At 43.8% G+C, this 26,313-nt stretch overlaps 1 protein-coding gene across 4 annotated transcripts in view; it reads left to right on the top strand.

The window, feature by feature from the left end:
* The first annotated feature begins 7,985 nt into the window (after nucleotides 1–7,985).
* Nucleotides 7,986–26,313, top strand: part of LOC308291239 (scavenger receptor cysteine-rich type 1 protein M130-like) — an 87,940-nt gene continuing 69,612 nt past the window's right edge. For 3 of the 4 annotated variants that reach the window (XM_080733212.1, XM_080733211.1, XM_080733209.1), the window contains exons 1-2: nucleotides 10,443–10,573; nucleotides 17,599–17,645. In XM_080733212.1, coding sequence (XP_080589338.1) covers nucleotides 17,600–17,645 — 46 coding nt within the window. In that variant the 5' untranslated portion in view covers nucleotides 10,443–10,573; nucleotide 17,599. Of the gene's footprint in view, nucleotides 8,042–10,442; nucleotides 10,574–17,598; nucleotides 17,646–26,313 lie in introns of those variants that run through there. The other variant, XM_080733210.1, reaches the window with a different exon arrangement.

The raw sequence follows: 26,313 nt of genomic DNA, 5'->3' as shown, positions 1-26,313 counted from the left end.
TAACCATTCACTTCAGTGAATATCTGTATCAATATTATTGCATGCACTTCCCACACCTCCTAAGTGGGGGTCTGGGGGTCCTCCCCCAGAAAGATTTGAACATAGATGTAATTTCCTGTGTTCTGGTGAGTTTTTGGAGTTTTCATACCAAATCCAGGAGAAATGACAATCATCAAATCAAACAGACGTTTTGCGTATGATTGATTTACTTGAACACAACACGTGAGTACTTCTTCTTTCCACTTCTGGGGTGTAGTATCTACAAACTGCTCATCAATGTTTATTATTTAATGTATTAGAAGGTGTTGAACATTGATCTACTTCATCTACTCTACAGCTCAGCAGGTTGGATGCATTTCTCATTGTGTCCAGCTGGTGGGGGTAAAGTGAACAATGTGGTTGTTAGTACCAAACATACTGTGATGGTAAGTGAACTGCAGACAGTGTCACAATCATTCTACAATCTATGCAACAGTGAAAACAGCCCATTATAGGTAAACAGTGCTCTTATTTGACATTCCACAGACAAGAAGACAGAGCACTCTGGCCACGTTCAGGTGTTTAGACAGATATCTGGTGTTGTGTTTATAGACGGTCGCGTCCCTGCTCAAACAAGCACTTGCCCGGTTGGGCAACCTGAAAGCAAACTCCACCTGCCCCAAAGTTTTATTTACCTGCCGGGGGGCAGGTGGGCAAGCCTTAGTGTCAATGCCTGCAAATGTAGGCCTATTTCATAACAAACGAGTGTGCGTGTGCGTGTGTGCGTGTGCGTGTGCGTGTGTGTGTGCGTGTGTGTGTGCGTGTGTGTGTGTGTGTGTGTGTGTGTGCGGCTGACCATGAGTGCATGTGAGTGCAGCTGTTACACACTGACGTACATTGTTTTATACCTTCACTTTTTGGATAGGAAAAGGGTGATCTACCTCACTGTGGAGGAGTTCCACCGCAGACGGCATGTAGGCCATCATCTCAGAGCTAACAACAGTTCTACAGCGGAGGGGGAGGCCATATCTGGGGATGCCCGTATAAGGACATATTGTGTCACTCTCATGATAACTAGTGTGGTTGTCGATACGCGAGTCACACTTGCTAATTAAGTCCGTCCTTGTCCCTTTTATGCCCATACGTGGAGATCCCTGTTGTCATCAATATTAACTCTACTACTGCCAGATTATTTATTTATTTATTGGGTCTGGTGCCATCAAAAAGCGGCTTACCTTTGCGACGTTATAGTAGATAGATAGACATTTATTTATTTATTTATTTTTATTTTTTTGATTGTGCAATAGTGCACTTTGGTCTGCCAGGCAGCAGAGGGCGGCGTCATGCAAGAATGAATGTGAATTTGCCTGTTATGTGTTGCCGTACATTCAGTGCAGTCACGGGCCACAGAGCCTCACGGCCAGAGGAAATCAACAAGGAAGTGAATTGGTCTCCGTTGATGTTAACGCATAATGGATTTTTTACACCATCACCGCGGAAAATGTGTTTACAGTACACGGCGGCGCGACCCCTCATCAGCTTACAGTCATCAGACGAGGTAAACGAACGAGGCCAACCTGCTCTACCTCTTAAGCCACAGCCGCCCCATCATTCCTCCCATAGCAGAGGATGTGATAACGCCTCACGCCTAGAGTTCACTCTAAAACAGGGACGTGCTGGCCATTGGGAAAAGCGGGACAACTCCCGGCCGGTTCATTACCGGCTGGTCCAGGCCGGCCATTAGGAAGAAAAAATATGTATTCTGCCTTCATTCCATTTTGGAGGCTGGGCGGCCAACAAAGTAAATCGTCACTTTCGGGCAGAAACCTCGTATCTCCAAGTTTCAAATTTAGATTTTTTTCGCAAAGCAAAGCCCTGCTTCGTCATATAAGGCTGTTGCACAAAAGTAGTGAAAACAGCAGATCTACAAGCACACAACGCCTCGCGGCTGTGTGCTTGTAGATCTGCTGTTTTCACTAGTTTAAATCATTTTTAAAATGATAAATACAAAACAAACGGTTTTGGACATACAAGGTTTCCACCCGACAACGACAAAATATAACTCATGTAATTGGCCGAAATGGCAAATCCAATGAGGGCCTCTCCAACTCTTTTTCCCTGAATCAGGGGCCCAGCACGTCCCTGCTCTAAAACACTGCTTTTCATCCCTTTCCACATCAAGGTCCATCATTTATATGAGAATAACTTTTCAGAATTAGAAATATAAGGAGCTTGACTTCAATAGAAGATGGAATAAATGGACAAAGTATCAGGCCATTTGACTTAAGGGAATGATTGCTGAGACCTTTAGCATCGACACCATATTGGAGGTCTGGCAAATTATTTAGTTTAAGTGGAAGAAGGTGGTCTGATCGTGAAATCAGACATAAAGAGACAACTAACAGTGCGCAACATAGAGGACCCCCCCCCCCCCACACACACACACACACACACACATTACCATTTAAATCATTGCAATAAAAAGTATTAAAAAAAGGTCCATCATTTATTCAGCATTGGAGACACAGAACCAGCGTTTGATGACATTTAGATTGTGTCCTCAATTCACCCAATTCACAAACACACAGTTGCTGTGCTGAGTCCGTTTAGGGACAGATATGTTCTGTGTTTGTGTTGTGATTGTGTAAGCTCCTTCCAATAAGTGATGTATTCATCCTTTTCTCTAGTTATCATTTGGTTGTGTCTAATCTATCTGGGTGATAGGGGTGTAAAAAGTGCTCAAATGTTTTACTTAAGTAAAAGTATCAATACTGCAGTATAGAAATACTCTGTTAGGGTGCCCTCAGACCAAAATACCTATGAGAGTGGAATCCGCGTTCCGCCAATGCATTTCAATGAGAAGGGAGCGTTTTTTGCAGAAATCCTCTGCTGGCATGAAACCGCTTCACTCTCATTGAAATGCATTGGCGGAACGCGGATTCCACTCTCATAGGTATTTTGGTCTGAGGGCACCCTTACAAGTAAAAGTCCGGAATTCTAAATGTACTTGAGTAAAAGTGTGACAGTTTTGGCATCGAAATGTACTTAAAGTACCAAAAGTAAAAGTACAAAATGTTTGAAAATAGCAGATCTACAAGCTCACAACGCGTCACATTACGCGTTGTGAGCCTTTGGATTGTCTATTTTCAAATAGCCTAGGTATAAAATAGGGCTAAAGTGGATTAATGTATGTTTTTTAATCTTCTAATTTATATCTGAAAAGTAACTTAGTAACTAACGTTTTCAAATAAATGTTGTGGAGTAAAAGTACAACAATTGGATCCAAGATGTAGTGGAGTAGAAGTAGAAGTATTGGAATTTGGAAATACTCAAGTAAAGTACAAATACCTCAAAGTTGTACTTAGTTGTAGTACATTACTCAAGTAAAAGTACTTAGTTACTTTACACCACTGCTGAGTGATGGAGTAGCTGCACTGAGGCTGGCTGGGCTTTGTGATGTCAGAGGGTGAGAGGTCAGCTAGGTTCACCACGCGTTATTTGGAATCCCACGTCAGTTCTAGGCAAACCCCGCCCCCGCTGCTCAGAAGCCCCCTGGTTGGGCAGGGGACTCCCTTTTTTTCCAGGTGTTTCGGTTTGGTGACGCAGGCAAACTGCCTGAAAATGTTTGCAGTTCAGCCCAACCATGCATTCATTCATACACCAGTGCTGATTATGGTGTATTCTGTTGTATTATTTAAGGATATACAGTAAGCCTAGTGTTCTTTATTGCTTGTGGATCAATGTAACCACCCAGCGTGTTTTGAATAACAAAACTAGCAGGCCTACAACTACAAGATCACAACACCATGATATGAGTGTCCTTACTCCTGGGGTTTAGGGCAGTAGTCGGGGATCCACATGCCCAAAAGCTCAAGGAATAGGGTTGAACCTGTGATGTTCTGCCACACTTTTTATTTCTGTTTTATCCATTAGTTTGGTCATTAAGGTCCACAGAATGAGAGGCCTGCTCTGCCGGAATCATTGCGAAAAAAAGGTTATGGCCATTTGTATATTCACTGACCCATTGACTCCATTAGAAATATTAAAAAAAGAAAAAAGAATCTGCTTAAAGTAGCATGTGAGGGGTCAAACTAGGGGTTCTTCATCATTCTGAATCCATGGCAAGCATTTGTTTTGCATGAAAGACTTTCCTTGGGCAAAATATTAGCCCCCAAAAACTGTGAAAAGTGATGAGTCATCACTTTTTTCCCACTTTTCACAGTTTTGGGTGGCCAAACTTTTGCCCAAGGAATGTTTTTCATGCAAAACAAATGCTTGCAATGGATTCAGAATGATGAAGAACACCTAGTTTGACCCCTCACATGCTACTTAAAGCAGATATTTCTAGTAGAGTCAATGGGACAGTGAAAATACAAATCGCCATAACTTTTTTTCGCGATGATTCCGGCAGAGCAGGCCTCTCATTCTGTGGACCTTAATGACCAAACTAATAGATAAAACAGAAGTAAAAAGTGCGGCAGAACCTCACAGGTCCTCTCCAATTTTGGTGACTGGATCCCCGTCTACAGGGGTTTTCGACTTTTTTAGTTGAGAGAGAGATGAAGCAGGGACCCTCCTATCTTGCTTATTATATTGATGCCTGCCTATTGTAAGTCGCTTTGGATTAAAAGCGTCTGCTAAATGCCTGATTTGTAAATTGACCCCCACAACCTTTTCATAGATTCCATATCGTTTCATTGTTTGACAGCACAATCATCAGTTTATTTTGGATTCATGTCAATTGGTGTTTCAGATATTTAACCACTTGAACCGTCTTCAATAATTAATAAACTTGACCTTTCACTCTCTACTTAGTCTACTCTTTTTCCACTATATACCAAACCTCTTCAAGCCTCTACAAGCTCACAACGCCTCGTGCTGCGAGGCGTTGTGAGCTTGTCGATCGGCTATTTTTGGCTAAAGTTCGCAGAATTTGGACACTAGGGTTCAAGGGGTTAATATAAAAAAGGAGAAAAAGAAAGTTTCTATCACACAAAGATTTGGAGGACCCCCTACAGTAACTCTGAGGATCACCTAAGGCAAGGGTTTTCAAGGTGGGTGACGGGGCACCCTGGGGTGCCGTGACGGCAGTCCAGGGGTGCCGCAAGATAATTTGATAATATTTGGAATTTATTTGGACACTTTTTAGTGTAATTTTAAACTTGAAGTACAAAGTTATTTTCAGGTCTAACCAAAATGGCTATTATCTCAACGTTTTCCTCGCAACATAATCACTAAAATATCGTCACTGTCACAGAAACCTTGTATCTCCATGTTTCAAATGTGTACGTCTTTTGGAAAAGCAAAGCGCCACCATCAGGCCGATTTTTGCAAAACACATTTTTGGACACTGCTTCTACAGATTTTGTGTGATAAATGTGTGTAATCTCTGTGTTCATGTCAAGGTGGGTTTCTTCATATGTGTTGAAATATAATGTCCCTGTATTTACTAGATAATCACAGCGTTTACTTCCATAATAATAGATTTTTACACGTTTTACACCGATTTAATTTTGTTGCTAAATACTTAAGATATCGATTTTAAATCATTGAATCGAATCGTAGGCTATCGTATCACCATGAATGAAACAACATCGTCCATGTATCGTATCGTTAACCATGTATCGTGATGTGTATCGTATTGTTGTTAAAATGTATCGTTACACCCCTATGAAATACAGCAGAGGATAACCTAGAGTTCACTTTAAAACACTGCTTTTCAACCCTTTCCACATCAAGGTCCATCATTTATTCAGCATATTTGAACCACAGAAGCACCGTTTGATGACATTTAGAGTGTGTCCTCAATTCACCCAATTCACAAACACAGCACAGTTGCTGTGCTGAGTCCGTTTAGGGACAGATATGTTCTGTGTTTGTGTTGTGATTGTGTAAGCTCCTTCCAATAAGTGATGTATTCATCCTTTTCTCTAGTTATCATTTGGTTGGGTCTAATCTATGTGTGCAGAGATTCACTGCGAGCCCCCAATGCCCCCAATGAATGTTAACTATTGGTGCCGCGCTGCGAGCTTGTAGATCTGCTATTTTTTTTAAATCGTGAAAATGTGTGCAAGAAACCTATGTTTCCATGTTAGTGGTGCTCAAACTTTTTAATTCCCAAGATGACATGTATTTGGCCACGGGCCCCCATCTCAAAATATTTAGTTCCAGGCATCCCCCAGAAGCAAAATTTGAGCAGATCTACAAGCTTGCAGCGCGGCACTCGGCTCTGAGTTTGTATATCTGCTATTTTTCAATAGCTAAAGTTACTAGGGCCCCTTCACCTTAGGCCCTAGTAACTCAGTCCCACAGAAGGTGAGAGATCAGCTAGGTTCACAACGCGCTATTTGGAATTCCACGTCAGTTCTAGGCAAACGGTTTGGTGATGCAGGCAAACCCTGCCGCATTCATTAATACACCAGTGCTGATTATAGTGTATCTGTTGTATTATTGAGCGGTGCAAACCGCTCCTATAAGTTGCTGTGCGTGTGTATGTAGCCTTTTTCCTCAGCGTTTTGCCATAGTAAAATGTGTGTACGTAGCATCGTCATGTTTGTTTAATGCAATCAGATAGGACTTTTCTGTTTGGATGTATGGGCTCTCAAGGCCAGAGAGTGGTAGTAGAAACTCAGTAGGCGTTCCCGCATAACTTAAAGGTATGATGATGATGCAGGGACCCCCCACAACCTTTTCATAGATTCCATATTGTTTCATTGTTTGACAGCATGATCATCAGTGTATTTTGGATTCATGTAAATTGACGTTTTCAGATGTTTAAACACTTGAACTGTCAATACTTAATAAACTTGACCTTTCACTCTCTACTTGGTCTGCACTTTTTCCCCCTCTACACCAAACCTCTTTGCAGAAAATAGCCGATCTACAAGCTCACAATGCCTCGCAGCGTGAGACGTTGTGAGCTTGTAGATCTGCTATGTATGGCTAAAGTTCTCAGAATTTGGAAACTAGGGTTCAAGTGGTTAATATAAAAAAGGAGAAAGAAAAGTTTCTTTAACACAAAGATATGGAGGACCCTTTGCAGTAACTCTGAGGACCCCCTAGGGGTCCCTGACCCCCTGTTGAAGACCCTTGATTTAGGGTCTAATAGCCTACTGCTGCAAAACCTGATCCAATGATTTGGGGCATGAACACAAGTTGAAGGGTAAATGAATGTAATCTGATAATGTACCGTACAAGTGCATGTTCAAACCATGTCCAGGCTACTTTCCTATACTTAAGATTATATTTTTAGTGTGTGTGTGTGTGTGTGTGTGTGTGTGTGTGTGTGTGTGTGTGTGTGTGTGTGTGTGTGTGTGTGTGTGTGTGTGTGTGTGTGTGTGTGTGTGCGCGCGCGCGCGCGCGCGCGCGCGCGTGTGTTTGTGTGTCTCTCGACTGACACAGTATGTCCATATGGGCATTCCCAGATATGAGCTTAAAATTGATGACATCAGGCCAGGGATCTCCATATATGGGCATAAAAGGGACAAGGACAGACTTCATTTGCAAGTGTGACTCGCATTGCGACAACCACACTAGTTATCATGAGACTGACACAATATGTCCATATACGGGCATTCCCAGATACTGTATGGGCTTAATTTTGATGACATCAGGGATCTCCATATTATGGTTATAAAAGGGACAGGGACAGAATACATTTGCAAGTGTGGTTGCCGTGACGCGAGTCACACTTGCAAATGAATTCTGTCTTGGCCATATATGGAGCGTGACATGAGGTGTGACTGACTGAGTGACACACATGAGCTGCAGGTTTTCATAGTAAATGTGACCTACGTTCTCAATCCATTCTGCCATGTAGAAACAGTGTGTAAGGTTTGACATCCTTCTCCTATCACAGCAGATCAGCAGTCTCGCTGCTGTGTTTACACATTGTTGTACTTCACCCAGCAGATATGGCAGTTTGATGTTTATTTAGTCATTAGTCATGTTTTCAGACACTTTGTGACTCTCATAGTCAGAATCTGAATCAAAATCTTTATTGTCACATTACAGGTAGAGCTGTCACAATTATTACATAATCATCTAATCGCAATTATTTGAGGTACTGTAATCGCAATTATTTTGCATAATCGTCATAATCGTTTCCATGTTGAAAAATGTTCAGTTTCAAACACTTTCAAAAAGTAGTGGAAATGGCTATTTCCACTATCATTCTTCTTTTTTAAGTATAAGGTTGTCAATTATGTCAGTCAGGGGTTGACACTAAGGTCTCAGAGGCACTTGCCCATCGGGCAAGTACAGGTCATGTTCTACTTGCCCGAAGGTAATGCCCACTTGCCCGAAAAGTAAATCGTCCATTATAAAATGATAGGTACGATTTTAATTACCGCTCAATTTAACACTTATTTCTTTACTTTCTGGGGCTGTGCGATAAAATGTCATACCTCAATACCTCCAAATCCAAATACTTTAGCTATGATTGAATATGTCTTATGGTTTCACACTTGTTATTTTATATTTTTAAATGTAGCAACAGTAAAAACAGCACATTATAGGTAAATAGTGCTCTTATTTTACATTCCACAGACCAGAAGACACAGCACACTGGCCACGTTCAGGTGTTTAGACAGATATCTTGTGTTGTGTTTATAGACATTTGTGTCCCCTCTCAAATGAGCACTTGCCCTGTCGGGCAACCTGAAAGCCAACTTCACCTGCCCTGATGTTTTATTTACCTGCCGGGGGAAGGTGGGCAAGCCTTAGTGTCAATGCCTGTGTCAGTAATTTCTTTGTATATTTAGGTTATGTGTCATATCTGCCGTGTGCAACTTCAAAGCCTACATGCCAAACAGAAATGCACACAAACGACAAATACACAATTAAATTGAGTGACAATTAATCGTCATGTAAAATGTCATAATCGTGACAGCCCTAGTTGCAGGTTTACACAAGTAAGAAGAGGTGAACTCTTGAGAGTTTTAAGTGAAACCAAACATTATTGTTAAACATCTGCATTACTTCGTTTATAAGAAGCGAATTTAGAACAGTTGTTATTTTCATCAACGTTTGCCTGTTATCTCCATAGAGTATATAAAATAGAGAGCGGACCGGCCCCGCCCCCACTATCATTTCAATGCAAGTGCTCAGTGGCGTTTTGAAGCAACGGCTACATGCTAGCATGTAGCTAATCCAGGTGCATTCTGGGTGAAATTGGAACCAGATTTGGTTCCAAAATGTTTGACGTCGAGACGTAATGACGTCACGAACGACGTCGACGTCCATTGAACCCCATTGTAGACCCCGGCGGCGTGCTCTTATGCTTGTGCATGTTTCACCCCGCCTGAAATTCCAGCTTTGGCCAGTAGGGCGGCCGCTTCAATGTCTACAAGCCGTTCTGGGGGCTTGGTTATCTCTCCTACCAACAATCGATACAGCGTGGCATTAAGTACACAAGCTGTGGTCGTGTTCTCTCCTCCACGTCATCAGCACCCAAGGGCCTTTCTGTGTGGAGTTTGCATGTTCTCCCCATGTCTCCTAGGGTAGATACCCTCACAAAAACACGTGCAGTAATCCTGGTCTGTGGTCTCTATACTGCCGGAGCGGAAAGGTACAGGTTGGAATAACGTGCTCCTTCCACACGCCATGTCCACCCGGGGAAAGCTGCCCCCTGTCAGGTGATAAGAAGCGGCCTGCTCACTCCTCAGTTCGGGGCTCTTCCCAGGTTGTCAGAGGGAGAGCAGAGCCCAGGATTACAGCTTAGGCAATTGGGCGGCCCAGTACTTTTACTCAGTAAATTTAGAATTCTGTACGATTGTGGACAGTGTTTCTACATTGCAGTGTAGATACCTTTACTCTAGTAAAACATTTGTGTACTTTTTCCACCACTGAGTCAGACGAACAGGCCACGGTCAGGGACCGTACGGCTGTCCCACCATGTGCCCCAAGCCTACAGCCCTGATTGGCTCGCCCTTTCTGAGGACTGGTGGAAAAAGCTTATTTAATGTGAGGGGCCAGACCACAACACCACCACTACCAACAGAGGGTGGTGTTTTGCAGTCTGGTTTATTAACCAGGCTAGTCCACAACTGCCACATAAACCGTGTTCTTTCATGGCATGTAACCACGGTGGTGTCGGCTCGGAACGAGTCAACGACCCATCGCTAAAATACTAACATTTAATATCCTACTAAAACAGTACATAAAAACTCTAAGAGAGTACCAATGGAACCAAATGGACCCTTTTCTGTAGCTCTGAGAGTGTACAAATGGACCCTAACAGGTCTGTAACTCTGAGAGTGTACACATGGAACCAAATGGACCCTTACAGGTCTGTGACTCTGAGAGTGTACACATGGAACCAAATGGACCCTTACAGGCCTGTAACTCTGAGAGTGTACACATGGAACCAAATGGACCCTTACAGGTCTGTAACTCTGAGAGTGTATAAAATGGGTGTGTTGAGAGGGTGACATGACACGGTATCAAAGGTAATTTAGGGTGGAGTTAAGTTTGCTTTAAATAGAGACAGACAGACAGACAGACAGACAGACAGACAGACAGACAGACAGACAGACAGACAGACACAGTAGTGAGAGCAGAAGGACTTCAACAGCATCTTCTCTTGTGGTGAAAGGTGAGAGAAATTCCATTTAAAATTCTGCTTCATTTATTGATCACATCACAGGTTGACAGGAGGAGGAAAAAGAAAGAAAAGTGGGTGAAATCAGTTTTTGTTCAAAGTTCTGAGGTTTTTGTTGGACCAATCAAAGAGACAAACAAACGATGGACTGACAGTATTTACACATAATAGGTTAAGGCAGGTCGGCAGGGGTGTCACACCACATTCTGGGCCCTGGGTACAAGGATTCACTGTGGGCCCCCCATGAATGTTCTTCATAGGGGGAGGGGGTTTAACCCATTTAGACTGGGAACGCATTATTATGCATTATTGTGTGCTTTAACTATTGAAAAATAGCAGATATACAAGCACACAGCGAGCTGCGAGCTTGTAGATCTGCTATTTTTGATAAATCGTGAATAAGTGTGCAAGTCTTTGAACATTTCAAATCCTTCTAAGGCTTTTTTTTTTAAATATATATTTCTATGTCAGTGGTGCTCAAACGTTTTCATGTGAATATTTCCAGGGATCCCCCAGAAGCAAAATTTGAGTTACAATAGCTCGCTTAAAAAATACATATTCAAAGATTTGCACACATTTTCACGACTTTTCAAAAATAGCAGATCTACAAGCTAGCAGCGCTGTGAGCTTGTATATCTGCTATTTTTCAATAGCTAAATTATAAAATAATTAAGGCTACTCCACCTTGGGCCCTATAGTAACCCCCCCCCCCCCCCCCCGTGTGACGCCCCTGCAAGTCAGACTTTTATACAGTAGATATGATGTGAGAGGATTTGGCAGTGACATCAAGCAACTAAGTAACATTTTGAGTATTTCCAATCTTCTATACTTTTACTTCTACTCCACTACATCTCAGAGGCAAATATTGTACTTTTTTACTCCACTACAAGTATGTGAACACTTAAGTTACTTGTTACTTTTGGTTATTATTATTACAAAACATAGCCTATGTAGTATTCTTGTCTTGATGTCACTCTTAGTGCTTACAAGAATAATGTAATGTCCACACAATGGCAATATGTTGAGCGTTCAGTCTTTACTTCAGGACTTGGGTTGCAATGCAAACAATACACCCTGGCGCGCATATACATCTCTGACGTCACTAGCCTGCGTCTGGACTAAACCATTGTCAGGATACTACATCCCCCTTGTTTTAAAGAAATAAGACATGTCATGACCTGTATAGCTGTTGGCTGAAAATAAAGTGTCATACAAGTCATAGTGTAACTTAGCAGTCTTTTCTTTTCAGTCCCATTCATCATGCATGTACTCTGTATCACTGGGAAAACATAATTGGTTAGTTCAACAACAAAATTAAGTAAGCGCATCCTTATAATTAATGAACTCTGCAACGTCCCTTAACAGCTCAACCAACATCTCTGAAACAGTAGTCAAATATTAGTGTCAGATAACAAATCACTCAAATCACAGTGGAACAATAATCAAAATAACAAACCACACAAAACTCAGGTTCTCTCTCTCTCTTTTCTTTTTTCTTTTTTTTTTTTTTTCAGGTCACAGGTCTAAAATGTCCCTTGGTTTAACCAAGCGGCCTGACCTAGTAGTAGTGCCCTGTGGTGGCACTGTAGGGGAACTTGCAAAAGTCTGCTGTAAAGTCTCAGTGGTCTGAGGCTCCACCTGTTGGCCTTCTGTTGCAACTTCGTGACCTGTATCCCCTTCGGTGGTCTGTAGGAGGTGGCGCCGATTGCGTCGGAGCGTGTGGCCTTCATCTGTGACGATGTTGTAGGATCGCTGTGTCCCTGCTGGTCCAGCTACTGTGGCAGGTTTCCATGCCCCTGTCGGTTGCTGGAAGCGGACGGCGGCTCCCACAGGCAGTGCAGGTTGTGGTCTGGTGTTCCTGTCGTAGTACTGTTTCTGTCGTTCTTGGCACAGTTCTCTCCTGTCTTGAACCGCACTGTGACAGACAAGTTCTGGTTGTAGCTGCTTCTCAGTGACTGGAAGGATCGAACGCAAACATCGGCTCATCAGCAGCTGTGCCGGTGACTTGAATCCATCAACTGGTGTGTTTCTGTATTCCAATAAACTGAGATATGGGTCTGACTTCTGTGCGTGTGCTTTGTCCATGATGGCTTTGGCTGTTTGTACAGTTTTCTCAGCCAAGCCGTTGCTCTGTGGATACAGGGGGCTACTTGTGATGTGCTCGAAGTCCCATGCTTTTGCAAAGTTCTTGAACTCCTGCGAGCTATAACAAGGGCCGTTATCACTAAGAACGGTCTGGCTGATCCCGAATCTAGAAAACATGGCCTTCAGCTTCTGGATCACGGCCATTGAGGTGAGGCTGTTGATTTTCTCTACCTCAAAATACCTACTATAATAGTCAACTGCAACTATATAGTCAGTATTGTTCCATTTGAAGAGATCAGTGGCTATCACCTGCCAAGGTTGCTCTGGGATGGGGTGTGACAGCATTGGCTCTTTGGGGATGGAGTTGCGTCGTTCGAGGCAGATGCTGCAAGATCCAACCAGTGTCTCTATTTGTTTGCACATCCCTGGCCAGAATAACACATCTCTTGCCCGCTGCTTGCATTTCTCCATGCCGAAGTGGCCTGTGTGAATGCGTGAAAGCATGTCAGCTCTGAGCGAGTGTGGCACAATGATTTTTTCTCCTTTTAGCAGAATGCCATTTGTCTCTGTTAGTTCATCCCGGTGGTTCCAATATTCAGTGATGGCAGGGGAACATTCTTTCCTCGTTTCTGGCCACCCTGATTGGATAATTCTTTTTAAGGCTGAGAGCTGCTCATCTTTGGCTGTAGCAGTTCTAATCTCCTCCATCTTTCGGTCGCTCACAGGAGCACTGCTCATCACTGTGTGTATCTGTGAGTCCATGCCCTCACTCAGCGAGTCATGACCACACTCTAGCGGCTTCCTAGATAGTGTGTCCGCTACTGGAATCTGCTTTCCGGGCTTGTGAACAATGTTAATGTTGTATCTTTGCAACTGAAGAATCATGCGTTGGAGCCTAGGCGGTGCGGCTGCAAGGGGTTTGCGCATGATTGACTCCAGGGGCTTGTGATCTGACTCGACGGTCACCTGACGTCCGTACAGGTATTGGTGGAATCGTTTGCATCCAAAGAGCACGGCGTATAGCTCCTTTTCGATCTGAGCATAATTGACTTCAGTCTCATTCAGTGCTCTGGATGCGTATGCCACTGGCTTTTCCTGCTGTAGCAGCACTGCTCCTAATCCATATTTGGAAGCATCGACTTGCAAGGTCACATCTTTGGTGTGGTCAAAGTAGGCCAGTACTGGACCTGGCTCTTGTGTTAGGATGCCTTTCACTTGTTGGAATGCAACATCATGGTTTGAGTCCCATACGAACTCACTGCTCTCTTTCAAAAGTTGGCGAAGTGGGGCCGTTGCCTCAGAGAGTCTGGGGGCAAACTTGGACAGGTACGTCACCATGCCTAATATTGTCTCTAGCTCTGCTTTGCTCTGTGGCGCGGCCATGTCATTGATCGCCTTAACCTTGTTGGGGTCAGGCCTGACCCCCTCTCGTGTCAGTGTGTGTCCAAAGTAGTTCACCTCTGTCACACAGATGGTGCTCTTGTCCTTGTTCAGCTTTATCCCTCGCTGTCTGGTCCTCTCTAGCATGGCACGCAGATTGGCATCATGCTCCTCCTTCGTGCAACCATATACTATGATGTCATCCACGATGGCGGCGACACCTGGAAGCCCCTCATAGGCCTCATCCATCCGTCTCTGGAACTCATCTTGTGCAGACACGATCCCAAATGGGAGTCTCTTGAACCTGTATCTGCCATAGACAGTGTTGAAAGTGGTTAGAATGGACGACTCACGGTTGAGTTTTATTGCCCAGTATCCAGACCTGGCATCTAGTACACTGAAATACTGTGCACCTGCTAGTCTGGGGGTAATGTCCTCTAGAGTAGGGAGAGGATAGTAGGGTCTCTGGATGGCTTTATTCAGGGGGCGGGGATCTAAACAAATTCTAAGCTTTCCTGTTTTGGGCTTCTCTACGACCACCAGCGCATTAACCCAATCTGTTGGCTCAGTGACCTTCTGGATTATGCTTGTCCTCTCCATTTCGTCCAGCTCATCCTTGAGTCGACTGCGTAAGGCGAATGGTATGCGGCGAGGCGGGCACACCACTGGTGTTGCTTCGGGTTTGAGATGAATGCTGCATTCTCCAGGAAACAGTCCAATGCCTTTAAACACATCTGCATACTCATCCATAATGCTCATGCGTGGTTCGGGCTGTGCATCGACCGTATGGATTATTTTGACTATATTCAAGTCTAAGCATGCTCTCATGCCTAGCACAGGGGGGGCGTTGGCATCAATTACATCAAAGTCAAGCATGACAGTCTTCTCTTTGTATTTGCATGTTAACTTGCAGGCCCCTTTAACATTAAGCATATGCCCACCATAGCCTGACAACTTGCTGGCTTGTGGGCCTAGTACTATATTTCCAAATAGCTCATGGAATGTGTTGGCTGGTATTACATTAGCCTGGGCACCTGTGTCAATTTTGAATTTTAGCTTGTGCCCCTTTTTTCCTATTTGCAGCTCTGCAAAGGCTTGTTCTTTGTCTGTGTCAGCATGCTGTTTTGTAATAGTGTCAATGTACAATTCATCCTCACTTTGCTGCTCACCAGTGTCTGAGATGGCATGCATCCTCTTTGTCTGGGGCCTTGTCTGTCGTTGTGTAGGTGTCCTGCACATCTTAGCAAAGTGATTGTATTTGTTACAGTTGTTACATTGACGTCCCTTGGCTGGACATTCCTCAGCACGGCTGTGCTCTCTCCCGCATGCTCCACATTCCTCAGGCATCACGTCAGCTTTGTTTACATTTTTACGACCATAGCGTGCTTGGTCCGGTCTAAATGGTCTCCTGCTAACTGCGTGGACAGACTGGTTAGCTGTAGCTCCACTCGCAGTTGCACTATCCATTGTTTTTAGCTGTTGTCGTGACAGTTCATGCGATCTTGCTATGTCAATCGCCTTCTCCAACGTTAGGTCTGGACCGTGACATAAGAGTTTCTCTCTCACTCTTGGTGAGTTAGTGGCAAATATGATTCTATCCCTGACCATATCTTCACTTTTCATCATCCTGTCATAATCACAGTCCTTCACTAGCAGCCTTAGCTCTGTTACAAACTGATCAAAACTCTCACCTTCGCCTTGCATCCTTTCGTGGAATTTATAACGTGCAAAAATGTGGTTGGCTTTGGGAATAACATATGCTTCAAACTTGTCATAGTAAGTCTTCAGTACCTTCCTCTCGTCTTCTGACAGAGTCCATGTATTGAAGATGTCTCTTCCCTTCTCTCCTATCCACAGGAGTAGGTAGCTACACTTTTCCACCTCTTCTTTAGCATTCAGGGGTCCCGAAAACATTAGTTCCACATGCTGGCGAAACTTCCTCCATGCGTCGGGCAAGTTGGACGAGTCCCAGTCCATCCTTGGCATTGGTACACCGGAGGTCTCCATATCTACCGTCGTCGTCGGTCGATGTAGTAATCAAACTTAAAGTTCTGACACCATGTAGTATTCTTGTCTTGATGTCACTCACGCTTACAAGAATAATGTAATGTCCACACAATGGCAATATGTTGAGCGTTCAGTCTTTACTTCAGGACTTGGGTTGCAATGCAAACAATACACCCTGGCGCGCATATACATCTCTGACGTCACTAGCCTGCGTCTGGACTAAACCATTGTCAGGATACTACAGCCTACATTAACCACTTCAGCTACAAGCTCCCTATAGCTAATTATTAACCATGACAGAGGTAAGCCGTCTCAGGCGACCTTGAGCCCCGTGAGACACCGCCAAGCGAGCCGCTGTGTCGAGCGGTGCAAAGGTCGCATGAGCCGACTCAGCGCCGTCCGAGTTCTGGGGGACAGAATAGTAAATATTGTTGTGGGGACTGCTTCTGTTCAAGTTGTGGCAGTGGCTAGCCTGTTGCTTGCTAGTTGCTAACCCAAGAAGAAACAGGCAGAATACGGGCGCAACGAACTGGTAATCAAACACAGTAAAACATGTCTGCTACTGATGTTTCATAGCAAGATCGATACAATTGCACGTTACCGCGGCGGGCGACGCAATGTTTATGTTTGGGAATGTGCAGTACGGTCTGGCGGCGGCGCTGGGTTACTTGGAATCACACATGAGTTCTGGGAAAACCCCACCCTCGCTGCTCTCAAGCCCCGACGTCATCGAGTTGAAGCGACACTGATTCGCCGTACAGATTTTCAACCGTGGAAAACCACTTCAGTGAGAGCACCACCAGACCCCTGAATTGCCTCAAACACATTGTTAAAGAGGCGTGGCTAACGATTCAGGGTCTGGAACCAGGCTAGCTCTCATTCGCTATCAGAGGTGAGCCATGACATCACATGTTGTGTGGTTTCCTGTGTTTCTCCTGTTCACATCAGGGGCATAGTTCTGCCGATTTAAAATGATTCCAATACGGAACTAAAACTTCCTATGATTGGCCGCTAGTTGTGCTGTCCATATATTTTACAGTCTATGGTTCACATGGAGACGCCAGGCTGAGCCAGTTCACAAAATTCCACTCTGGAAGGAGGTTCAACTTTGTTGTGTTTTCAACCCCAGAGAACAGCGTTCTAAACGGACTCACGACATGGAGACTTGAGTTCAAGAATATTTGTAGTTTTTTATTGCATTCCTAAGACAAAAATGTGAAAAACGGGGGACCCAAATCGATTCGGGTCCCCATCTGGAATCAACGGGGGTAAATTTACAAACAATATTTTTTTGTCTTGAGAATGCGACAAATATATATATATATATATATACAGTCTGGCCATGCTAGGCTATGTTCATGTCTCTTGTGCTTTTGTATCTCTATATTCTGTTTTCCTTTTGTAACAAGCTGTTCATATGGTATCTGTCTATTGTCTAAATAAACTAAACTAAAAGTGTGTGTGTGTGTGTGTGTGTGTGTGTGTGTGTGTGTGTGTGTGTGTGTGTGTGTGTGTGTGTGTGTGTGTGTGTGTGTGTGTGTGTCCAGGATGGAGATGGTTCTGCGTCTCATCGTGACCTTTCTGCTCCTCCATGGTGAGTAGATCTATGATGTCATCACCATGAGACCATGTGACTCTGTGATGTCATCACCATGAGACCATGTGACTATGTGATGTCATCACCATGAGACCATGTGACTCTATGATGTCATCACCATGAGACCATGTGACTCTGTGATGTCATCACCATGAGACCATGTGACTCTGTGATGTCATCACCATGAGACCATGTGACTCTGTGATGTCATCACCATGAGACCATGTGACTCTGTGATGTCATCACCATGAGACCATGTGACTCTGTGATGTCATCATCATGAGACCGTGTGACTCTGCAGATTAGGGTTGCCACCCGTTCCGTAAAATACGGATTCGTCCCGTATTTGAGAATGAAATGTTAGATTCCGTATTGAACCAATACGGAACGCAGTTTGTTCCGCATTTCCCAAATGCCCCATAAAGGTCTGTCACTCAGACACTGAATTTAACAATAATGAACAAAATAAAACACTGGAAATATTAAAGACAGTGAAAATGCTCTGGCGGGAGGCAAACAGGACGTCCTGCGAGTGAAAACATCCCGTGACTCTGTACGGTGGCTGTGTCATGGTTGGTCACGGTCCCTCAGTGTCCATGGAGTCCACTCTGTACGGTGGCTGTGTCATGGTTGGTCACGGTCCCTTAGTGTCCATGGAGTCCACTCTGTACGGTGGCTGTGTCATGGTTGGTCACGGTCCCTCAGTGTCCATGGAGTCCACTCTGTACGGTGGCTGTGTCATGGTTGGTCACTGTCCCTTAGTGTCCATGGAGTCCACTCTGTACGGTGGCTGTGTCATGGTTGGTCACGGTCCCTCAGTGTCCATGGAGTCCACTCTGTACGGTGGCTGTGTCATGGTTGGTCACTGTCCCTTAGTGTCCATGGAGTCCACTCTGTACGGTGGCTGTGTCATGGTTGGTCACGGTCCCTTAGTGTCCATGGAGTCCACTCTGTACGGTGGCTGCGTCATGGTTGGTCACGGTCCCTTAGTGTCCATGGAGTCCACTCTGTACGGTGGCTGTGTCATGGTTGGTCACTGTCCCTTAGTGTCCATGGAGTCCACTCTGTATGGTGGCTGCGTCATGGTTGGTCACGGTCCCTTAGTGTCCATGGAGTCCACTCTGTACGGTGGCTGTGTCATGGTTGGTCACGGTCCCTTAGTGTCCATGGAGTCCACTCTGTACGGTGGCTGTGTCATGGTTGGTCACGGTCCCTTAGTGTCCATGGAGTCCACTCTGTACGGTGGCTGTGTCATGGTTGGTCACGGTCCCTCAGTGTCCATGGAGTCCACTCTGTACGGTGGCTGTGTCATGGTTGGTCACTGTCCCTTAGTGTCCATGGAGTCCACTCTGTACGGTGGCTGTGTCATGGTTGGTCACGGTCCCTCAGTGTCCATGGAGTCCACTCTGTACGGTGGCTGTGTCATGGTTGGTCACTGTCCCTTAGTGTCCATGGAGTCCACTCTGTACGGTGGCTGTGTCATGGTTGGTCACGGTCCCTTAGTGTCCATGGAGTCCACTCTGTACGGTGGCTGCGTCATGGTTGGTCACGGTCCCTTAGTGTCCATGGAGTCCACTCTGTACGGTGGCTGTGTCATGGTTGGTCACTGTCCCTTAGTGTCCATGGAGTCCACTCTGTATGGTGGCTGCGTCATGGTTGGTCACGGTCCCTTAGTGTCCATGGAGTCCACTCTGTACGGTGGCTGTGTCATGGTTGGTCACGGTCCCTTAGTGTCCATGGAGTCCACTCTGTACGGTGGCTGTGTCATGGTTGGTCACGGTCCCTTAGTGTCCATGGAGTCCACTCTGTACGGTGGCTGTGTCATGGTTGGTCACGGTCCCTCAGTGTCCATGGAGTCCACTCTGTACGGTGGCTGTGTCATGGTTGGTCACGGTCCCTCAGTGTCCATGGAGTCCACTCTGTACGGTGACTGTGTCATGGTTGGTCACGGCCCCTTAGTGTCCATGGAGTCCACTCTGTACGGTGGCTGCGTCATGGTTGGTCACGGTCCCTTAGTGTCCCTTAGTGTCCATGGAGTCCACTCTGTACGGTGGCTGCGTCATGGTTGGTCACGGTCCCTTAGTGTCCATGGAGTCCACTCTGTACGGTGACTGTGTCATGGTTGGTCACGGTCCCTTAGTGTCCATGGAGTCCACTCGTAGCCCGGCTGCTGCCTGTCATTTACGCTGCGTTGCGGCGAGCATCGCACCCCACAAGCTCTACAACAAGCTCCAGTGTTTTGTTAATTAATAACAACACTCTAATAGTTCACAGAAGAGATGTGTAAATTCAATAGGAGACTTTTAAAAACACAAAAAGCACGAGCGCACCAAGCTCTCTGTGTGCGCCTTTGTCAGGTTGGTGGGAGGAACCAGCAGCCACCAGCAACCCCTCTACCAGGTCAAGATAAGATACAATAAGGTGACATGAGATGAGATAAACATCCAGACATCCCAACTTTGAGATCAGCATTTCCGGGAGGTCCCCTGTGCACATACGCGCTGCGCGTGTGCACGTGAAAAACTATCGTTTTTTTCTCGGATTTTACTAATTTTTCTACGGTTAAAAATGGTTAAAAACTGTTGCACGGCGGCAGAACCATTTTAGACTTAATATAATTGGGTTAATTCATAGCATGATGTATTTCCATAGACTGTATAAAATATATGGACAAAGCGAAGCCATTGGTTTCTATGCAGAGCAAATGGCCCATTTCTACCCCTTGGAATGGGTGTCGCCATCATAGAATTGTAAAGGCACCAGAGATGCTATTGGCTGCCAACGGTCACGTGCAACCGCAAGGATACTCGGGAGATTGTGTTGAGCTCTGCCGAAAATATAGCAGACGAAGAAGAAAACGTGGACCGCCCACAAGCCAGCCAGCGAAAAACAAATCCAGTATGGCTGACACAGATGTATTTACAGTGACAGTAAATGTCCGAATAACTTTTTCATTTTGCCATGGAGATTTGTGCACCGAACGTTTGGACTCTGGAGGAGTAGCCGCTGCAGCCGCCGTCTAGGACTCTATACCCCGCATTGGAAGCCTTGTTGAGAACTCTCCTTTTGAAAGTGCCCGTACAGTTCCGCTGGGTCTTTTAATCCAGTTGTCCACTAGACTTTTCACCAAGCAAAGAGGCATTCGTTCAAAGAAATATGCATGTGTTTATTCATATTTATTAACAGGGATTTGTGATGTTTGCAGGACTGAAGTTGCATTAATAGTTTTCACACCTCTTAACAGAAGCTGTCAACAATGTGACTCCTATGTTAACAATGCGATTAATGTAGGAATGGATGCAATATGCATATGAATTGTCCATTGTGACTACAGTCTATGATTGTGACATGTTAAGTAGCCTACAGTAGACGTAAGCTGGATTCATGAATGGATTCATAAACTAATTATTGAGTTTACAGTTTACAGTTTAGGCATTTAGCATACGCTTTTAATCCAAAGCGATTTACAATAAGCCCATTGAGCTGACATACGGTATGCAGTATCGTGGGTAAATTATTCCTACATATTAAAGAGGTTATTTCAATCAGCGATCGTTAACGTAAATGCGCTTGATTCATGTCATTTTTGTTTGATTGAGGTATTTACAGTAGTACATCATTCAGCCTATTCCTCCTCTTTGATTCTGTCAATTTAATTCTGGTTTATATTTTGGAAATACAATGTGAGATCAACCTACTGTATTCCTATTTGTGTGCGTTCCTATGCTAATTTTTGTGACATTTGTATGTGTGAATGTAAGTGCTAACTTAGTTTGACGTGCAGACTGTTCTATTGACAATTATACTGTAGCCTAGGTGTCATTTTCAAATGTTTTAATTAATACCATTTGGCGAGGCTAAATGTTGAGTGTTTCTTTTGTTTAGTTTTATATTCTATTATAGGCTATACCACTTAATATACGAGTGGTTACTTAGGGGAAATACATTATTACTTAATAGCCGTTCTAAACCTACAAAAAGCCAGATAATTGCCATAACATCACGTCGCCGAAGCCTGCTATGACCAACTTCAAATTCCAAAAGAGCTCCCGACCCAGATCTCCCATACTCCTGGCTCCAACAACAGGTATGAGGTATGCCAAGGGATACAGGATAGCAGGAATTGCAACTTTTGTAAAAAGTGTAATAGTTTTATTTTGTAAAAATGTTTATACGCCGTTGTACAAAGAAAACCGATCTACAAGCTAACAGTGCGTCGCATTACGACGAGTTGTTAGCTTGTATATCTGCTCTGGGTAACTATAGTTGTGGTGTGCATGCAGGCTGGGCGCATATCAGTTTCATCAGAAGTCGGCCACGCCCCCGCAACTATATCATTTATTTTAAAATAAATTGGACCAAATTTCTACAAAACGCATATGATGATGATTGAAAGGCAATTTTTAACTAGCGATAGGAAACATAAAGTATTCATGAAAATGTTAATTAAGGTTAGAACACGAAAGGGGAAAATGAATGGGATCCAATGTAGAACAATTCTTTTTGCGACCGGCCGGGGGGAAAACAGCGCAACTAGCGGCCAATCATAGGAAGTTTTACTTCCGTATTGGAGTCATTTTAAATCGGCAGAACTATGCCCCTGTGTATTTCTTACCTATTTGGGAGAAAGTTCCGTCACTATCACAGTGAGACACACACAATAGCCTGCGTGCCTGCAGGCTGCCGTGCGTCGCACAGGCTGCAAGATTGACTGTTTGACGATGAATGAGAACACATTTATTTGCATCGCGGGTCGCAGATCCGGTTCTAGACCGGATCCAGGCGGATATGGCGAGCATTTGCGGAAGCGGACGGGATTTCCGGGAGGTTCAGTGCCACTCGCGGGTGTCCGGGAGGAGACGCTGATTTCTGGGAGACTCCCGCAACATCCGGGAGACTTGGGATGTCTGAACATCCGGGAAGGACATTCAGCTGTCATTCAGAAGTAGGACAAAATAACACAGGAGAGGTATCAAGCTCACAACAAGTTGCAATGTGACACGTTGTGAGCTTGTAGATCTGCCATTTTCAAAATGTCTTTGAATTTGCATTTTACTTTTGAAACATTTTAACAACACAAATCTTGAATGACCTGGCGAACATATATAGCCTATAAACAAAAAGAAAAAAAAAGCACAGGTCTCCGCCAGGTCAGGTAGGATATTCATACAATAAAAATGATCATATTTAGGAAGCAATTGCCGATTTCAAACTGCAAAACATACATAGCTTACACAATATTGTGTGTTAGTTATAACTATTCTATGTCTTTCAGGGGTTCGGGACTTAACTCTTTGAGCGCCAGCGCCCTCTAGGGGCCAAAGAATGCCAGCGCATCTCTCATAGGCGAGCGCTTTAGCTTCCAGGACTTCAGCTTCTAGGACCTGACGTGCTCACGTTCATGCACAGCATGGAAATGTCCCGGATGAAGATGCAAACACAATGGCTATTCCCATTTTGTCATCTAAAAGATCATTTTTCGGCGATTTCGCCGTAAATAAACCTCGCGCCGCTTTCCTATAACACAAAAAGGAGCTATAAGCCTTTAAAGATGCTGCCTTTCATTGGATTAGGCGGAGATTGGCGATTGCGTTCGCAAATTACGGCCGGCCGGGACGTTGTTAGCTTTCGGCTAGTAGCTACAAAAATCAAGCCAGGCTTCAGAAGGCCTCTTATCATTTCATTCATTTAATTAAATAAAGCCGGACTACTCCGGGATCGGCACACTTGTGTACTCATCGGAAGCGGCGCCGAACATCGGGTGAACATTGGGGAGCTCAAAAATGTATTTTAAACCATTTTTAATGGAATATATCGTCGGACAGAGTAGAACGGCTAGCTGGCTAGCGGCTAGCGAGCCAGGACCACCCACGACTCTACAAGAAGCTCAGGGTAAGTGAATTAATAAAAAAAAAGATTGTATTGGATTGAAATAAAGCCGAACTAGTCCGGGATCGGCACCAGATGAGTTAAAAAAACAAACCTCGGTTCGAAGTGAAGCGGTGAACTTTTATTCTATGTGTTCTAGAGTTATGAACTCTGTGATCTATACATCTATACAGTTATGGACTATGTGATCTATTCATTCTTTATATATTCTTAATTCTACATTCTTAATATATTCTGAATGAATATATAAAGAATGGAGGGCCGAATTGTCATGTGAAGCTTGAACAAACCTCGAAATATCCATTCATCAGACCGGGAGGGACACTACACACATATTCTGGACGTACAAGACAGATAAAACCTGTTCATTCTGAACTGAAATGGCCATATATGGACATGGGACACACATTTTGCTTTTTGAAAAAGCCTATTCTGGACTGATATTCTGGACGTACGGGAAAGAAAAGACCTGTTCATTCTGGACTGGAGTGACCATATATGGACATGAGGTGACATACATTTTGTTTTTGAAAAAAACTGTTCATTCTGGACAGAAATGACCATATATGGGCGTGGGACACACAAAGCCACTCATTGGAAGCGGTTTTCACCGCTTCAAAAAACGCATTTAAGGTGTCCCTATTTCAGTTTCTGTAAGGTGGCAACCCTATCTGTGATGTCATCACCATGAGACCATGTGACTCTTTGATGATGACATCACCACAATAGCATGTGACACCTGATTTAAAATGTAATCTTACAATAAATGCGAGAAATCTCTGTGAGTATGTATCTGTATGTATGTATGTATGTATGTATGTATGTATGTATGTATGTATGTATGTATGTAATCTGCGTATCTCGAGAACTCTTCGTCCCACCGGCTTCAGATTCGGCACGCACGTTCCCCACCGCGGCCCGGAGTGCAGTGCCTCGACCCGACCCGATGCGCGGTTTTCCCAAACCGGCGCGAAACGTTCGTAATCTCCCTATGCGGAGCTGATTGTTGACATCAGGCTGTTCCGGAGGAAATCAGCACAAGCGCTGACTCATTGTGACATCACTTTATAAAAGGCTCTGACATCACGTACGCCACATGAGTTAACAAAAATGCCATGGTTACGTATTGAATCTCATCAGTATGACGTAACCGAACAACGGGTATGATGTGTATTGCCTAACAACCGGAGGGGCATCATTCCCCACGGGTGATTTACATTGTTCCCCCGAGTTGGCCAGGTCGCCGACTAGACGCTCGGCCGCGAGCTTCTAGTTAGTGTTAAATAGCTCTATATTGTGACAGTAATCGTTGCTATAGCGTGTTTGTTCAGTAACCGTGTTAAATAGCTCTATATTGTGACAGTAATCGTTGCTATAGAGTGTTTGTTCAGTAACCGTGTTAAATAGCTCTATATTGTGACAGTAATCGTTGCTATAGAGTGTTTGTTCAGTAACCGTGTTAAATAGCTCTATATTGTGACAGTAATCGTTGCTATAGAGTGTTTGTTCAGTAACCGTGTTAAATAGCTCTATATTGTGACAGTAATCATTGCTATAGAGTGTTTGTTCAGTAACAGTGTTATGACAGTAATCATTGCTATAGAGTGTTTGTTCAGTAACAGTGTTAAATAGCTCTATATTGTGACAGTAATCATTGCTATAGTGTGTTTGTTCAGTAACAGTGTTAAATAGCTCTATATTGTGACAGTAATCATTGCTATAGAGTGTTTGTTCAGTAACAGTGTTAAATGGCTCTGTATTGTGACAGTAATCATTGCTATAGAGTGTTTGTTCAGTGACAGTGTTAAATAGCTCTATATTGTGATAGTAATCATTGCTATAGAGTGTTTGTTCAGTAACAGTGTTAAATAGCTCTATATTAAAATAATATTAAAATTAGCAGATCTACCAGCTCATAGTGCTGCAATTATTTGAAAACTTTGGTTCTAGTTTGTTGACTTGAATAATTGTTTACAAAACAGACATTAACCACTTCAACCCTATTTAAACTTTGTCTATTTGAAAATAGCCGATCTACAAGCTCACAACGTGTCGCAATGTGCTCTGAGCTTTTTACTGTGTATATATAGAGGGCTTAATGGAGCAAAAAAGTGCTTAAAGGGGAAGACCACCCATTTTCAATATTGAACTATGTCATTAATATACCTTAGAGGAGTTGTGTGGAAATTAAAAAAAAGTTCCCCCTCTTCTGTGTTGCCTAGAACTGGAGGATTGATTTTGGCGTTTGTATTGCAAATTACAACTTGATGACATCACACATGTCATCAATTAATGACATAGTTCAATATTGAAAATGGGTGGTCTTCCCCTTTAAGTGACATTTGACATTTTTTTCACAGGACGGTTTTTCATTGATTGTAATAAATAAACTAAAAACAACATTAAAAAAAGTATATTTTAAAATACATTCATTGAAGCCTAATCTGTGTTAAAGTATAGATTGCTTAAACATATTGTTTTTAATTAAACAATTACAATCAATGGAAAGCTGTCCCGTGAAAATAATTTGTGTCACTTACGCCCTTTTTGCTCCAAGCCCTTGATACATCTCTTTACATTTTGAAAACCTTTGAAATTGGACATCCTGCATTCCGCGTTATGAATATTTTTACTTTTGATATCAGTAGGCTCTTTGCACATTGTGGTATTGATACTTTTAGTCAAGTACTTCTTCCACCATGGTTTCACTCAGACTCATTGATGTGATCATTTTATATGAGTATTTGTACATTGTGGTATTGATATGTGCTTTCAC

Source organism: Nannobrachium achirus (genome assembly GCF_963921795.1).
Source record: "Nannobrachium achirus genome assembly, chromosome: 9".
Classification (NCBI taxonomy): domain Eukaryota; kingdom Metazoa; phylum Chordata; class Actinopteri; order Myctophiformes; family Myctophidae; genus Nannobrachium; species Nannobrachium achirus.
The sequence above is the reverse complement of the archived record's forward strand: the minus strand, read 5'-3'. Positions and strand labels throughout refer to the sequence as shown.